The sequence below is a fragment of the Dendronephthya gigantea genome, unplaced genomic scaffold (genome assembly GCF_004324835.1).
Source record: "Dendronephthya gigantea isolate DGI-Jeju-01 unplaced genomic scaffold, DenGig_1.0 000164F, whole genome shotgun sequence".
Lineage (NCBI taxonomy): Eukaryota > Metazoa > Cnidaria > Anthozoa > Malacalcyonacea > Nephtheidae > Dendronephthya > Dendronephthya gigantea.
The window spans coordinates 399,354-414,371 of NW_021163174.1; the positions used below are offsets into that span (position 1 = coordinate 399,354).

Sequence of the window (15,018 nt, forward strand, 5' to 3'; positions counted from 1 at the left end):
TCATGTTTATGTATTGGCACGGCGATTTAAACTTCGAAGTTACGAAGTTGTTTATATGCTTTTCATATAGTGCAATTCCCTTGGAAATCGGTGCGATCTTTAGTTAAATTTGGACGATCGACGAATTGTACGAGCGCTGCAAAGTGTTTGCTGCGCCGTTGTCGTCAAAATTATTTTGGATCCGAGGCGTTTGACATTTTAGTGAATCTGAATCGTACTCGTACTACCGGTAAATTCTTAAAGGCTTTCACTTTCGGTATTGAGGTGTAATCTAGTAACTGAAGAAAGAGCATCGTATCCTGCACAAGTAGAATTTGTACTTTTTGAACATAAAGGTATGTTATGAATGGTAGCTTGAATGGTATCTTGATTTTTGTGAACAGTACGAAATACAAATATGGACAAATATATTCTGGTTCAAATATAAGCATTGTATATCGGATGCCTTGAAGATATATTGTTTATATATTTGCAAAACTTTTGAACAATTAAATTGAGGAATAATCGAGCAGATCCGTACTAAAAGTCTATTACTATATCTTACGGAAAATAGGCCATTTATGTGGACATTCGGGTAAGATTCCTGCCTATATAGCCTGCGATGCAGACCCTTGATCAAAATCAACAAGAATTTCTTTTACTGTTTACAGAAATGAACAAGCCAATTCCTGGAAGTTTAGCGAAAGCAAATGGTACCAATATTCCCATAGGTCATTTTGATTATAGTTATATAAAGGATTGTAATGATGCAAAAGAACTTGAAGAAATTATTGAGGTTTTAAGGTTTGTCAAAAAATATTCTTTAAGGATACTGTAAAATGAGCAGTTTGATGGAGAAGATATATGATTTCCCTATTTATAAAATATCCTTATTATATTTAGATATTTTGAAGAAGACTCGAAGTACTGAGTCGAAATTAAGCTCAATAAAAAACTTGCAATCCAAGAACATTCATTGACAAACAAATAATATGCCTAGATTACAAATCTTTACATTCAACATGATTTTCTTATATATAATTATTAAAAATACATTGATTAATTAAAGTGGAGAGATTTACAAAAAATAGATTGGTGTACAAAATGACAAACACGTAGCAAATTGAATTATTATAGATATGGTTTATTGAATGCAAACAATCCATACACTGTCACTAACCAGGTTCTATATCTCTCAATTCTGTACCAATAGAACAGGCAAAGAAGGGTATTATCCTGATCTTCTGGAATTTGCTGAGAAGAAACTGAAGGAACTCAATCCAAAGAGGTTCCTTTGAAGCAATGATTTTATTTTGTGATTAGCTATTTACTTCCATATAACCTTTGATGCCTTTTCTTATTGCTTTTTTTGTTTTGTCATAGTGAAATACTACGGAAAGACAAACCAGCACCAACTGTGAGAGATCTTGATGCTGATGAACAGAAATCGGTGACAGAGGATTTCCAAGTATGTCCATGTAAATTTCTGTTTAATGCAAATTAGAGTTGGGAACTTGGGTTGTAATCCATGATTCCTATATGCTCCTGTAAGCATTGAACTAATGCAGCCAAAAAAGGGGGTTAATGTGTTATTTAGCAAATTTAAGTCAATCACTTATAGGAATGGATAGAGCAGGCAAATGATATTGACAAGAAGCTAAGGGAGTCAAATGGACAGGCTGAAGAGACAAATGTTGATGGTTTGATTCCAGTCAGAACTAAAAAAACCATTGTCAGTGGTTCAGACACAAAAAATGTAAGATGTTGTTTGGAATTGCCTGGTGCCGGTTGTATAGAACTCTTTATATAACTACACTTCGCATAGTTAAATCCGAGTTAACTCAAAATAAAAAAACTCTGATTGGCTAATTCTATCCTTAACTACAGTTAAAAGTTAACTAGTCTTTTATACATCCGGCTCCTGGTTATAAATATGATAGTTCAGACACCTGTTATATGTTACTAGAATCCTAATTATGTAGTAGGATCAATGTATTATGTAATTCATCATTTTAGGCTGAAAAACCCGCAACTGAATCAAAGAAAAGAGTGAAACCTAGGGATTATAATGAGTGGGATAAGTATGTTTTAATTATCAAAAATAATAGGTCTGGTACTAGGGCACAGTTCGTTGTAGTTAGCAACTTAGCAGGACATGATCAAGCTAGTGCATGCACCATTGTGTCACTTTGATCAAAAAATTTTTGATGTATTAAATATTTCAAGGAAAAAAAGCCTCTAGACGCCTCTGATGCAGAGGCGAGACGTGTCAAAATGTGTTATTATTACTGAGTAATCTTGGAAATTAAAAAACCTGCTAAATAAGGTGTTTTGTAGTAAAATGTGTACACATGTTGTAGTCTTAAAATCCCTCTAAAATCCTCGCCAAATTAATAAATGAATACGTCGTTTTCAATGCACATGTACCATATGAAATCGGTACCGGGTATTAAATTGTAGGCTTAACGTCGACGAGGAACTGAAAAACGTGGACATGAAACAAGATGGTCCAAAACCTAAAGTTGCTCAAAGTAAAAGTTCAATGAATGGACCAGCAGTCTCAACTAAAGGTTAGATCAAGTTATCCGATCAGTATTTTTTCTTTATCAGTTTCGTTCAGTGGTGAATGATGATATGATTGAAAAAGGGCGGATCCAGGGGTAATAAAGATTGTAACAAAATTACTAGCAATAAAGCTAGCAAAAGCGATAACCGGCAAAAATAACAAAACAGCGCACGCAAAAAGCAACTGAACAATAGCACCAAAGATGCAACAAGGAATACAACACGAATAAATAACAAAAACAATAATACAAAATGCAACAAGAACAATGGCAACACTGAGTAACAAGAAACAATAACAATAACAAAGAAAACTGAAACAAATACGATTGCAATTGCCACACAGACAACCAGAAAAACAAACAGACAAACGTGATAAAATATACCGCGCTGCAGCAACGACAAATATTTGCACAAGTAAAAATGTAGTCGATCATTAATTTATCAGATATGAATGCAGAGGAACGGCTACTACGGGCCACAAAAGAGAAAGAAAAAGGAAACGAAGCATTTCGTGCTCAGGATTACTCCGAAGCAGTTATTTACTACACAACAAGTTTAAAATACGAACCTACGGCTGCAAGTTATAACAATCGGGCTGCTGCAGGTTAGAAATGGTCCGCAATTATGGGTGAATGGTTTTGACATCCGGGGCTAGTTGTATAAAAGATTATAGTTAACTTTTAACTGTAGTTAAGGACAGAATTGGCCGGCAATTAGAGTTGTGTATTTATTGAGTTGTGTATGATTCCACTCGAAATTAAAACCCTTTAAAAAACCTATGCAAAATGTAGTTAAAATTCTAAGTTGCAATAGCTAAACTTTTCCTGACTTCATTCGGATTTTCTTATTCTAGAATTGAAAATTGAAAGATTTTCTGAAGCGATCGAGGACTGCTGTAAGGTCCTTGAAATAGAACCAAAAAATTTAAAAGGTATGCCGGGTTAGTGTTTTGCATTTATCTTGGCGTTCAATAATACTAATGTTCCTTGTTTTTTTTCCAATGCAGCTCTCATACGCCGTGGAATAGCCTATAAAGCATTAAAACAATATGAACTCGCTGCAAAGGATTTCAATCTAATTCTGAGTATCGACCCAAAAAACAAAAGAGCAAAGGTGCCGTAAAAACATACGTTATCTACCCACCCATATTTGATGTTAATTTTTTGACTATATGTTGTTGAATGTTCCATTTTTATAGGATTTATTAGGAGAAATTCAAGCCACGAAGAAGTAAGGCTTAGTTTTATTATTTTGTCGATTGACACCTCGACATGCGGGTCATACTCCGGGTATACTCCATATGCGGGTATATACCGGAATATGGTATACTCAACCTTAGTAATAAAACAATAGTGAAGATCGAATATACCGGAATATGGTATACTCGACCTTGGTAATAAAAAAATAGTGAAGATCGAATATACCGGAATATGGTATACTCAACCTTAGTAATAAAAAAACAGTGAAGGTTGAATATACCAGTATATGGTATACTCGACCTTGGTAATAAGAAAATATCAAAGGTCGGATATACCAGAATATTTTTTACGGACGTGAGTTGCCGTTCGCAAAAATAGACGTCATTACTGGTACGAGTTGGTAGCCCCACTCTAACTCAGAATATTTATATGTTAATATTATAGGTCAAATAACGTGCAAACCCAAACAGAAACAAGAAACGTTGATAGCAACAAAACTCAAAATGTAGATCAAGATATCTCGGGCGCAAAAAGAAAGAAGAAGCGGTTAAATATAGTCGAAATTGATAGCAGCACCAAAGACACGGAGTGTGGAAACGCACAAAATAGGAAAACTGGTTTGTCCAATCACGTTGGAGAAAACGGTTTGGAAGCTACTAGTAAGGGGACATTGGATGACATGGAGGTGAAACGTGGTGTAAAACATGAACAAGTAGGATTGTCGAAGGATAATAGCAAGGATTCGGCAACTGAAAACAAACGCAATCTTGCTGGCGTAGATTGTTGCTTGGTAATGGAATCGGAGACAGAGGTTGAGGCTGAGCCGGGAAACCAATCATCGGACGGGAATCTTGAAAATCCGAGTGGTACTGGGAACGAGGAACCTGTGCAGAACGGGGTGGAGAGTGTGTTGGAGTTACCCAACGAAGTAAAAGAATTGATGAAAGATGGAAATGACTTGTATAAAATGGGTCATCACGCTGAAGCTTTACAGAAATTTAGTAATTGTGTCGAACACCTGTGGGAAGGTAATTTAGTACTTTCTCGCGAGATAACTTAGGGCGCTTTGAAATTGATGCACATTTCAAAAGGAAACGAAGAAAACTGTATTACTGGGATGTGGTTTAGCTTTTATTTGCTTTATATACATTGCTTTAATTGTTTTCTTTAAATTTTTGCAGACCGAGAGTCGTATACTAGCGCTGTATCAAGTCTTCTCAATAACAAGGCGGCGTGTTATTTCAAGATGGGTGATTGCAAACAATGTGTAGTGGAGTGTAATGAGTCGTTGAAGCTGATTGATGATAATATCAAGACTTTGTTGCGTCGTGGAACAGCTTTTGAAACGATGGAAAAGTAAGGATCCTGTTTTTATAGTGAAGAATTGACGTTTTCGGCCGAAATCGCTCCCAAACTGTTCTTTTATATAAAGATATACGAGATCTATGAGAAAGAGATATTATACTTGAATTTAACGGACATAGGTCATTCTGATGGCTTTAACAATTTTAAACCGTACTATTTAATCCGTAATACCTAATCCGTACTATTTAATCCGTACTATTTAATCCCTACTGTTTAATGCGTACTATTTAATCCGCACTGTTTAATCCGTACTATTTAATCCGTACTGCTTAATCCGTATTACCTAATCCGTACTATTTAATCCGTACTATTTAATCCGTACTGTTTAATCCGTACTATTTAATCCGTACTGTATAGTCCTTCTATTCCAAAACGGATATCGAATACGTTCATCGAGAATATATCATAATTTATGATGGAATTTTGAATAATTATAAGCAAGGATGCTATAACTAGGATCGACCGGAAAATATTTTTTAACTTTCAAGGTATGCAGAGGCTTTTAGGGATTTCAATCGCGTTCGACTCATTGATGCAACCAATAAAATGGCGCAGGAACATTGTTCGAGGTAAATTGAAGTTTTTAGAATAACGTTCATGGAAAAAAGTTATGGAAAACATTGTTAAAAATTGTTAAACAAGTAGAGAGTTATGAAAAGTGAATCCTGTTTTTTCTTCTCTTTCGCGTAGAGTAATAAAACATCTGGAAATGCTTCATGGGAAATCCTGGCGAAAAGAGATATTTGAGATGAGCGGCGATGACGATAGCAAGCAGCAGATATTCCCGGATGCTGGAAAATCTGTCAAAAATTCCAATCAAGTGCAACAAAGTAAGAAAGAAGACGAAGTTTCAAAAATGCCAGAGGAGGCTAGCCCGTTGCCTGACAGCAGCCCGAATGCAGGAAAAGCCGGCGTCCTAGGGGCAAGTAAGGAAGAGTCTGGGGCGAATGTAATGGCAACATTTCTCAAGTTGAAGGAAACTGGGAATGCCTTAGTTAAAAAGGTGAGTAGTAAGATATTTTTGTCCAGGGGCCGCGGAGGATCGTTAAGTGGGGTGACAAATATTCATATAATTATTCCCGTTCAGCATTATATTAGTTTCTTTTGAAATTGATTGTTTTTACGCTCTGCTAACATGAATATATGAATATGTAAAACTACGAAACTATGATTTATCTATTCTAGGGTAAACATGAAGAGGCGATAAAGAGTTACACAGATTGTATTAAGTTATGCCCGAAAGAGGTGGCCATATACACCAACAGAGCATTGTGTTATCTGCAACTAACCAAGTATGATCTGGCTGAAGCGGACTGCAACACGGCGTTGAAGATCCAAAGCGACAACATAAAGGCTTTCTTTAGACGAGGAAAGGCAAGAAAAGTAAGGAAATTTAATAATTTTCTATGTATTGTCCTGGCAAGGGGGCATTAGCTATTTCTTTTCAAGCTAAACTGTTCTTCCTCGAGTTTTACTTGCATGCAACCTGTTTAATACTGTCATTCGGTTCGTCCTTTTTTTCAGTTCTGCATGCACTAGTCGATGCCTTCCTCAGCATAGGCACGCAGTGCAAGTATGCAAATATATCTTCTCGACTTTTAAGACCCAAGGAGTTCTTCATCTTTTGCTTGCTTGACGCAGCCACTGAAAAAATGCAAGCAAATTCCCGCCAAAATACCGTACCGACAATTTCTCACTCAAATTCTAATTTGCTAGTTTTAAAAATGCGAAGGCGTGTACTCAAAATTTTCATGCATCGAAATCATATGAAATGAAGGAAATGATAATTCAGTTTTGTCGAAGGTCTGGCTTCTGATTGATTGATTGATTTATGTACTTAGAGCAGCTAGCATGAAAACTTTGTTCACGTCAAAAAAAATACGCTGGCATATGCGGACACACACACAATACGTATGCATGCTCGAAATTTGCATATGCAGACGCACACACAATACTTATGCATGCTCGAAATTTGCCAGCGTCTACGAGCATATATGAGATGCTTGTTATATAGTCATGCCATTCGTCAGTCGCAAAGCAATACGCATAAGGTTTGGTATAAATAGGATATCCATACATGTCGCCAGCTCAGCACAAGAATTTTAAAGTTTACATTATCCTATATGTGCGTGAACACAAAAACGTTAGAAGAAACAAGTATATACTTAAGCGGGATAAGCGGTCTACTTTTAACCGATTTTCTATATTTGTATTAAGGTTTGCATGTCTGTACGAATTTTTTGTGTCCCCATTCCTTGTTAGTTGTGTTGTTGTTATATTTTGCGGGATTAGAGCGAAGTGCTGGAACAATGCACCACACTTTAACATGCAGCTGATATCAGGAATTAGATATAGACCGAAATTGTACATTTGTATGCGCTTGAGTAGTCTGATCAAAAAAACGAAATGGAAATCGCACACTTTTAATCAGAATACATAAATTTAATTATTATTTAATTATTTAGTATTGAGCACTCTATCCGGACGACTTTGTTTTCCACGGAATCAGTTTTCTTGCCAAAGGTCGCTACATTTTTTCTGGTAATCGTTGTCAAAACCAAATAAAATGAAGCTAATTGTTACAAATCTGGTAAAAATTAAGATTCGGGCACATTGTATAATAATTCAAAAATTCGGGCGATTTTTCTTTGCGAAGTTGCGCCCGTACGCCTATGTTTTTGCCGAGTGCCATCTTTGAATCTTTTGTACAAGAGATATTTTGTTAAATATTTAGAAATCGTGATCATGCATTGTAACTAAGTCTATATGAATATAAACCATTTTTGGGGTGTTAATTGTAACAATCATACAGTAACATCTGGTGTGATTGGTGTCTCTGCCATTAATATCCTTTGTTTCCTTAATTTATAATTTTTATTCTGTTTTAAGTATTTTCAGAAAAGTTTAACAAGTATATAAATAAGTAAATAAGCTATAGATTGACTCATTTCAAAGTCCACTGGTGTCGTAGAGTAAACTACACAGAAAAATGAATGCGACAGTTGAACAAAGAGTAATCGAAACTTGTTATGTTTTAAACGAAAAACTGGTGGTTCTCAGATTTCCTACAACTTGGTGTGTGCCCCTGTATTGCATTGCGCTCCTCCTTAGTGCAATTCTTCTCTTCACCTCCATTTCTCTGAATGGAATTACGGTAGCCACGATTTTAAAGTCCCGAAAACTCAAAGAAAGGGTGGCCTATTTCACCATTTTCATTCAGTCTGTAGCTGATCTTTCAAACGGAGTAATTCTAATCCCATTGTCGATTGTACATTTCTCAGGGGACTTCATTGGAAGGCAATCATGCGTTTACCTTTATGTATCGAAAAAGATTCGGTTCCTCCTGTTTTTTTATTCCTTAACAACGATGTCTGCAATGTGTTTGGAGAGGTACATGGGTATCCTGCATCCTTTCATTCATCGCGCTAAAGTGACGAAAGCAAGACTGTTTAAATGCGTCATTGTTGTTTGCTCTCTTCAGACTCTTCTGTTTGGCGTGAACTCCTTTTACGGAGTAAATGTAGACGGTCCATTCTTTTCTGTTAGCACTCTTCTGTTCCTTGCGCTACTGACATTTACATACGCAAGCATATTTCATGCCCGCCGCAAGCAAACCCAGGGCGTTGGCATCCCAGGGGACGAAAACAGAAACGCAAAAAGACGTAATCTGAAAGACTGGAAAATAGCAAAGTCGTGTTTTCTCGTAGTGTTCACTAGTCTCGTCTGTTTCATGCCCGCGATAATTTTGCTTGGAATCTTCAAACTCAAGACATGTTCCATTTTAATAACTCTTAGAAGGTGGTCCTATATTTTTTTGATTTTTAATCCGACGGCGAACGCTCTGATCTTTTTTTGGAGAGACAAAACACTGAGAGTCGAAGGGCTAAATTTCCTCATGAACTTGGTGAACAGAATGCAACAGAATAGCAACATTACGGCCCCGGCAAATAGTTAAATATTTGCTGCAGGATCAACTTTAAACAGTTTAATGTATATAACAGATATTTATGCGGCAGTAAAATTGCATGTCATTCGAAAACAAAAACACGAGAGTTACTGCATGAGGCCCCGTTCACATGCAGCATATATACCGGATTGCTTCCGGGGTCAAATTTTGTAGCTATTAAAAGGCGGTGAAAATTTTTACTGTCAGAGATCGAAATAAATATACCAAATGTATCGAAACACTAAGCATTTGCTTCTAACCATTGCCCTTTAAAGGCAAACTATATAAGATATCGTGTCAAGCGAATCCGGTATAGTGTAAACGGATAAATCCCAAAAGATGCAACAACACGGTTCACAACAAGAGATCTGATTTCAATAGAACGAATACTTTTGGGGGACACCCTGTAAAAAATTAACTTTCACAGCAGTTGAACTGTATTTTTAAGTGCTGGATATTGTCGGTATTGACAGTTTGAAGAATAAAGTACTAAAAAATCTATAATTTATCGTTATTAATGATATATTATATGTCACTGTTTTTAACTGTAGTATAATAATATATACAGTAAAGCGATTAAGAAATATAATTAATAAAATGCCTTTATCTGGCTAGGCTAAGAAGAATTTAACAGTGATCGACTGTATTTCGAAAAGTATATTATCATTCAAGTGCTGCTGGAGTGTTGTCAGTATATTGAAAAATAACAAAGACAATGTACTTAAAAATATCTGCATTTTAATGGATAAATTGTCGTTATTTCGCCGCTATCATTCACTGTGACAATAAGATAAATTATATGCAATAAAACTAAAAGAACTTCAGTTTAAGATAAATTTAAATATGGCGTAGCCGTGCCGTAGGCGTAAGTCAGATAAAAGAATAGACTTTTTGCATTATACACTACGTTTTTAGATATCTATATGCATGAAAATGCAATTAAATTACCACTGGCACTGCTGAAAAGAGCGTGCTAAAATTTGTAGAAATTCAAAGTTTGATTGCGAAATGTTGTAAAATACGAAAAATAAGAATAGCCTTGCAAAGTTTGCAAATCTTTTCAGCAATAGTAATTTAATTGCATTTTCATGCATATATAAAGATATAGCTATATTATTTAATGCAAAAGGTCTACTCCTGCGTGATACTCGTTAGAGTCTCAATGTAACCTGCTAGTTTATATAATTTTACTGTTAAATATTATACATGGAGATATTTCCAAATCACTCTGGTTCAACCAGATGCAATATTTTTGAGTTAAAAAAAATCTGTATTTTAAGTACTTTTAACAGCTATTCACTGTGAAAATAACGATAAATTACAGTAAAACGTTAGAGAAAAACAAAACACTTTTTTTAAAAGACAAAATAAAAAATGTTGTGTGTCAAATAAAAGAATTCTTGGTATATATAGTCCTTGCAAGCTGCCAGTTTATATTTTACTGTTAAACTAACCAGCTGTAATATTTTACAATCATTGACATTGGCGTGTAGTTACAAACTACATGAAAATGTTGAATTTCAAACGAAACGCGCTTGTGAAAGTACAAAGTTTTGTGAAAGATCGCGACGATTGAGTAATCATCATCATCGCTCATCAACGATGAATAACCTTAAGTTTTCTAATCTATAATAAATCTGCGGCCAAACAAGAACTTTGCTATTTCATTTTAGGGTTTAGGGCGGTATCGTGAGGCGAGCGAAGATCTGGTTCAAGTGTTAAAACTGGATAGCAAAAATGGTGCCGCAAGGAGTGAGCTAACGAACGTGCTTACCTTGCTTAAAAAGGTATGTTTCCACTATCCTATACCGTTCGCAGCTTTTCACTTGTGTTTCCATTATGTCCTTCAGTTAAAAATAATCTGCAACAACAACAGCGAATGCTGAAAGTTCCATACAGAAAGGCTGTGAAATCCTTATTGAATATTGAGTGCATCGCATCTCCCTGGAAATATTTTCTTCGATTTGGATTTAGCATGCAGGATCTGGATTAATCTCGAAGATGGGAAGTTTGATTTCTGCTTTTTGAATTCTAACAGGAGAAAAAAGAGGAGGATAAAGTCCCCAAGCGGAAGAAAATTTTAATTCAAGATGTCGACGATGACGAGAAGAATAAAGTACGTTGTCTGTAACAACTTAATATACTATACCAGAAACAAAAGCTCGAGGGTTGCTTCAAACACTGTCCCATGCACAAATTTTGTTTATCAATTAACTGCCTGGTGTAGTAATCTACAATGACTGCATTAAAGTCATTCAAGCATTAAATTTTATACGGCGAACGTGAAACACATACGGCAAAGCTGAATTTGCTGCTTTGCTAAGATAATCAATTGCTTTCTTACATTACTGCTGAACATCACGAGTTTGATGTAGAACGTTTTGTAATTTAGCGAAATTGCTGCACACTTTAGAATAGTGGAGTTAAAACACAATGTTTATTACCAGTTTGGCGTTTGCCGTAAACGTCAAGCTAAAGGTCACTATAGATTAGACCATACCGAAATTTTGTGTTCCTATATATAACAGCGAGGAATCGCAGGCTAGATAAACGAGTATGATTGATGAAAAGTCAGTCTAAAAAGCTTCTTGTCCCAATCCCAGTTTCAAACGCTTATCTTGGCTCCTTGCAAATTCTGTGCCTTTTTTTTCATAGCCTGACATATCTGCGCCGCAAGAACCCAGTAACCTTCCTGCTAAAAAGAACGAGACGCTAAAAACTGTCCAGAAGAGGTCACCTCCTGAAAGTAATCAGAAACCGAATAAAACAAAAACAGCAAATTCCAAAGTCAGTCAGAAAGAAAATGCCAAGAAAAAAATTGAAGATATGACGGCAAAGGCCAGTGTCAGTGCCCCGGGTCCAGTTAAATATAACGTTGTAAGTTAAGAAAAACTTAGAGCTTTTTATAACTACTTTTGGCCATGAATCAGGTTCAGTGTCCCCTCCAGATTTTGACTCGGTTCAAATTGGAGAATTCCGATATTTTGGAGACTTGATGGAGTGTAATTTTTTATTAATATTTTGTTATAGTTTGCCAAAAATTTATTACTGGGCCACTTATAACCTAAAAACCAGTGGATTCATTGCGATCACAGTAGATAGATAAAAGATCCTCTGTTTTAGAAAACTGCCTATCAATTCCTGCAATCATGGAAAAGTGTCAAGAGTGAAGATGCATCGGAATACTTGAAGATCTTAAAACAAGTCAATTTAGCTGACTTGCCTAAAGGTGAAAAATTTTAAGCTGGAAATATGATGCAAATTTGACTAAATCATCGCTCATATAGGAAATTTTGAGCCGAAAGAAAGATATCGTTATACATCTTAATATCTAGTACGAAGTATATAGCTATTACCTAGCCAAGTTTTGTATAGGTGTTGTGATAGAATGTTTGAACGAAAGTCCGTAATAAGATTATACTATTTTCTCCACCAAATTTACCGTTTTCAAAAGTGAAATGAAAGCAGGAATTAATGTTTGATTTCATCGCTTCAGCAAGCCGCTCATTCTATAGCCGCCAGTGGGCTAAGAGTATAATCTTATGTCTATCTATATAGCTTCAGTACCTTGTAAGGTTTAGATTCGTTTAATAAGGTTTGTGCGTAATGCTTTTTAGTACTCAGTAACAAACTGGATGGCGATATCCTCAAGTCGATAGTCAAAGCTCTGGATCTCGAATTAAAGAACAATGGTAAAATTGTTAAAAAGTCTTTTCATTTTTTAGAAGTTCTTTGTTATAGAGACAACACACGTTATTATTACTTCTTGCATGTAGTCACGTATATTATAGGACATCAATAAACTCCTGAAAGTTTTAATATAACAATGCGTAACTAGAGTCTGAGAGATCTCTTTAGTTAGATCAGTTAAGGACAGTTATATGGATATATTTTATAGGTGATGCGAAGTTTGTTTACGAATTTTTGGGGAAATTGGAGACCGTGGACCGTTTTTCAATGACGCTAATGTTTCTTTCGCCTGTCGAGAGACAAGGTATAAACGCAATTATTAAACTGATTTAACATGCATTGAAATTGAAATTCACGGTAGTGGGGGATTGTTGTGAAATGAAATATTACAAACATGAACAAAATTTGCAAGCCTTGCTATATTTGGAAACATTCTACCATATTTCGCTTTAAAACATTGCGAACTTGAGATAAATATAAGATAAGCAAGTTTTGAGATACTCCAGGATACTAAGTTTGTCCAATAACCTAAAATCCGTTCGTCTATTTTTAGCGCTACAAAAGATGTTTGAAGATATCACGAGGAAAAATATCGAAGAAAAGATTGGAATAAACAGTGAAGACCTATCTAAAATGAGAAAAAAGTATCAAGTATAAGGTAAGATCAGTAAATGTCACTCATTTTTGTGTATAAATTAGCCGAAAACTCTTAGAAACCAAAGGGGTCTTGGTCACAAATTAAAACTACCTACACAACAGTCCTTATTTTTTTAACTGTTTCATATTAAGTGATGGAGTTATTGACAAAACAACAATTTTAAGTTTTTTTATTTCGTGCGGTTTCAGTTTGCGACTTTTTATAAAAGAAAATTTCCCTGAAGTAATTTTGAAGTGTAGTTATGTCTAACGGAAGCATCCTTGGACGCCATCTTGGATTCGGACAGAAATATTGTAAAAAAGTATTGAAAATGTTTTGAAATTTTTTGGACTTTGAGAAAGATTTTCCTCACTTTAAACACTGTTCTGGGAGGTTCGGTTACATCCTGGTTTTATCTATTGGACGGTGGAACATTTGTAGGTCGCAAGGCACTATTGACAAGGCTATCTATTATTTAAACAGACATTTTTTTATTATGCCAAAAGTTGTTTCTAAAAGCTTCGTTGTTTCCGATACAAGAGATAAAGAAGAGTACAATGACCTAAGCTCAAAAGTTTATGTTTACTACTGCCTCTGCGGGCAGCTTGCGTTAATTCTCGACACCACAATCGAACAATTGCCCTTGAGACGGTTAGACCACGCTCGGGTTATTGATGGGAAACTGCATGCATATAAACTAAGCTGTATTGATGGTGATGAGGTATTCTTGAAGCGAGAGAAAGGGGTTGAGAGGCAGTTTAGGCAAAAGTGCAAAAACTGCAGCTTGTGGATGTTTTACAATCATGTAAAGAAGGATGCTAAAGTTACTTTCATTGTTGACGGTGCGCTGGTTTTACAGAAAGATACGGGTGAGTATGGGTGACAGAAAAACCCTAGGTGGCAGTTGATGCAAGGTCTGGTAGGCCTGACTGGAAAGTATGCAAACTGCTCAACCAAAATTTTAAAAAAATACTAGTAAATATATAGAAGACATCAAAATTGCCCGCCTGATATCTTGGTTGCGGCGTTGCGCTATACAAACTTTTTACACTGGCTGGTAGGCATTAACCTATTTGGCAAAGCACACCATAAGACAATCCACAATTTCCTTAATCTATGCGTACCAAAACATTTTAAATTGTATGCTAAATAGATTTTTTTAATATAATTGTTTTTGCCAATTGTCAATAAAGTTTTTCCATTGTTCTATTACCTGTGAAATATCTTATCTAAAGTAGTTTGATCTATTATACCAACACAACTAATCATTTCTTTTCTTGTAACAGATGAAAAGAATCCTTTACAAAAAAAGAAACCCAAGAAGGTTATGATGACAAAAAGAACCAAGGAATTTGGCAAGTTCAGTTCTGTTACTGTTTCCACTGTTGATGAAGAAGAGGAGGAAATTGAACAGCAAGAAGTGGAGACATCATATGCACATAATGCAAAAATAATCGAGAAACAGCTTGAGAGAAAAACCACTGCCCAAAAGCGTGCATCAGATGCTGGCAGCGAGGGGCAGGCTAAAAAACCCAAAGGGACATTGATTGATCGGTAGGGAAACTTGTATTTCCCGTCTCAAAACTTATATTGCATTTCATATTCTGTTTTTTTATTGATTGTATGAAGTTTTTTTG

At 35.6% G+C, this 15,018-nt stretch overlaps 2 protein-coding genes across 2 annotated transcripts; both read left to right on the top strand.

Moving 5' to 3' along the window:
* The first annotated feature begins 25 nt into the window (after positions 1 to 25).
* LOC114537788 (sperm-associated antigen 1-like) lies at positions 26 to 14,755 on the top strand. The gene is made up of 24 exons (XM_028558879.1): positions 26 to 335; positions 651 to 783; positions 1,193 to 1,267; positions 1,363 to 1,447; positions 1,601 to 1,735; positions 1,996 to 2,060; positions 2,440 to 2,549; positions 2,990 to 3,148; positions 3,398 to 3,475; positions 3,551 to 3,657; positions 3,743 to 3,774; positions 4,188 to 4,771; positions 4,925 to 5,099; positions 5,597 to 5,677; positions 5,799 to 6,111; positions 6,294 to 6,491; positions 10,728 to 10,841; positions 11,093 to 11,170; positions 11,710 to 11,931; positions 12,178 to 12,283; positions 12,672 to 12,746; positions 12,953 to 13,048; positions 13,298 to 13,402; positions 14,668 to 14,755. Exons 2-23 carry the CDS (start codon positions 653 to 655, stop codon positions 13,399 to 13,401), a joined length of 3,123 nt encoding a protein of 1,040 aa, XP_028414680.1. The 5' UTR covers positions 26 to 335; positions 651 to 652; the 3' UTR covers position 13,402; positions 14,668 to 14,755.
* On the top strand, positions 13,878 to 14,939 carry LOC114537780 (UPF0428 protein CXorf56 homolog). The gene is made up of 2 exons (XM_028558874.1): positions 13,878 to 14,250; positions 14,668 to 14,939. The coding sequence occupies exons 1-2, from the start codon at positions 13,878 to 13,880 to the stop codon at positions 14,937 to 14,939; spliced, it is 645 nt and encodes a 214-aa protein (XP_028414675.1).
* Positions 14,940 to 15,018: the final 79 nt, after the last annotated feature.

Coding starts and splice junctions, on each gene's coding strand:
- LOC114537788 (XM_028558879.1), top strand. CDS start 653: ATGAACAAGCCAATTCCTGGAAGTTTAGCGAAAGCAAATGGTACCAAT. Junction 1,448..1,600: donor CGGTGACAGAGGATTTCCAA/GTATGTCCATGT, acceptor AATCACTTATAG/GAATGGATAGAGCAGGCAAA. Junction 5,678..5,798: donor GCGCAGGAACATTGTTCGAG/GTAAATTGAAGT, acceptor TCTTTCGCGTAG/AGTAATAAAACATCTGGAAA.
- LOC114537780 (XM_028558874.1), top strand. CDS start 13,878: ATGCCAAAAGTTGTTTCTAAAAGCTTCGTTGTTTCCGATACAAGAGAT. Junction 14,251..14,667: donor GGTTTTACAGAAAGATACGG/GTGAGTATGGGT, acceptor TTCTTGTAACAG/ATGAAAAGAATCCTTTACAA.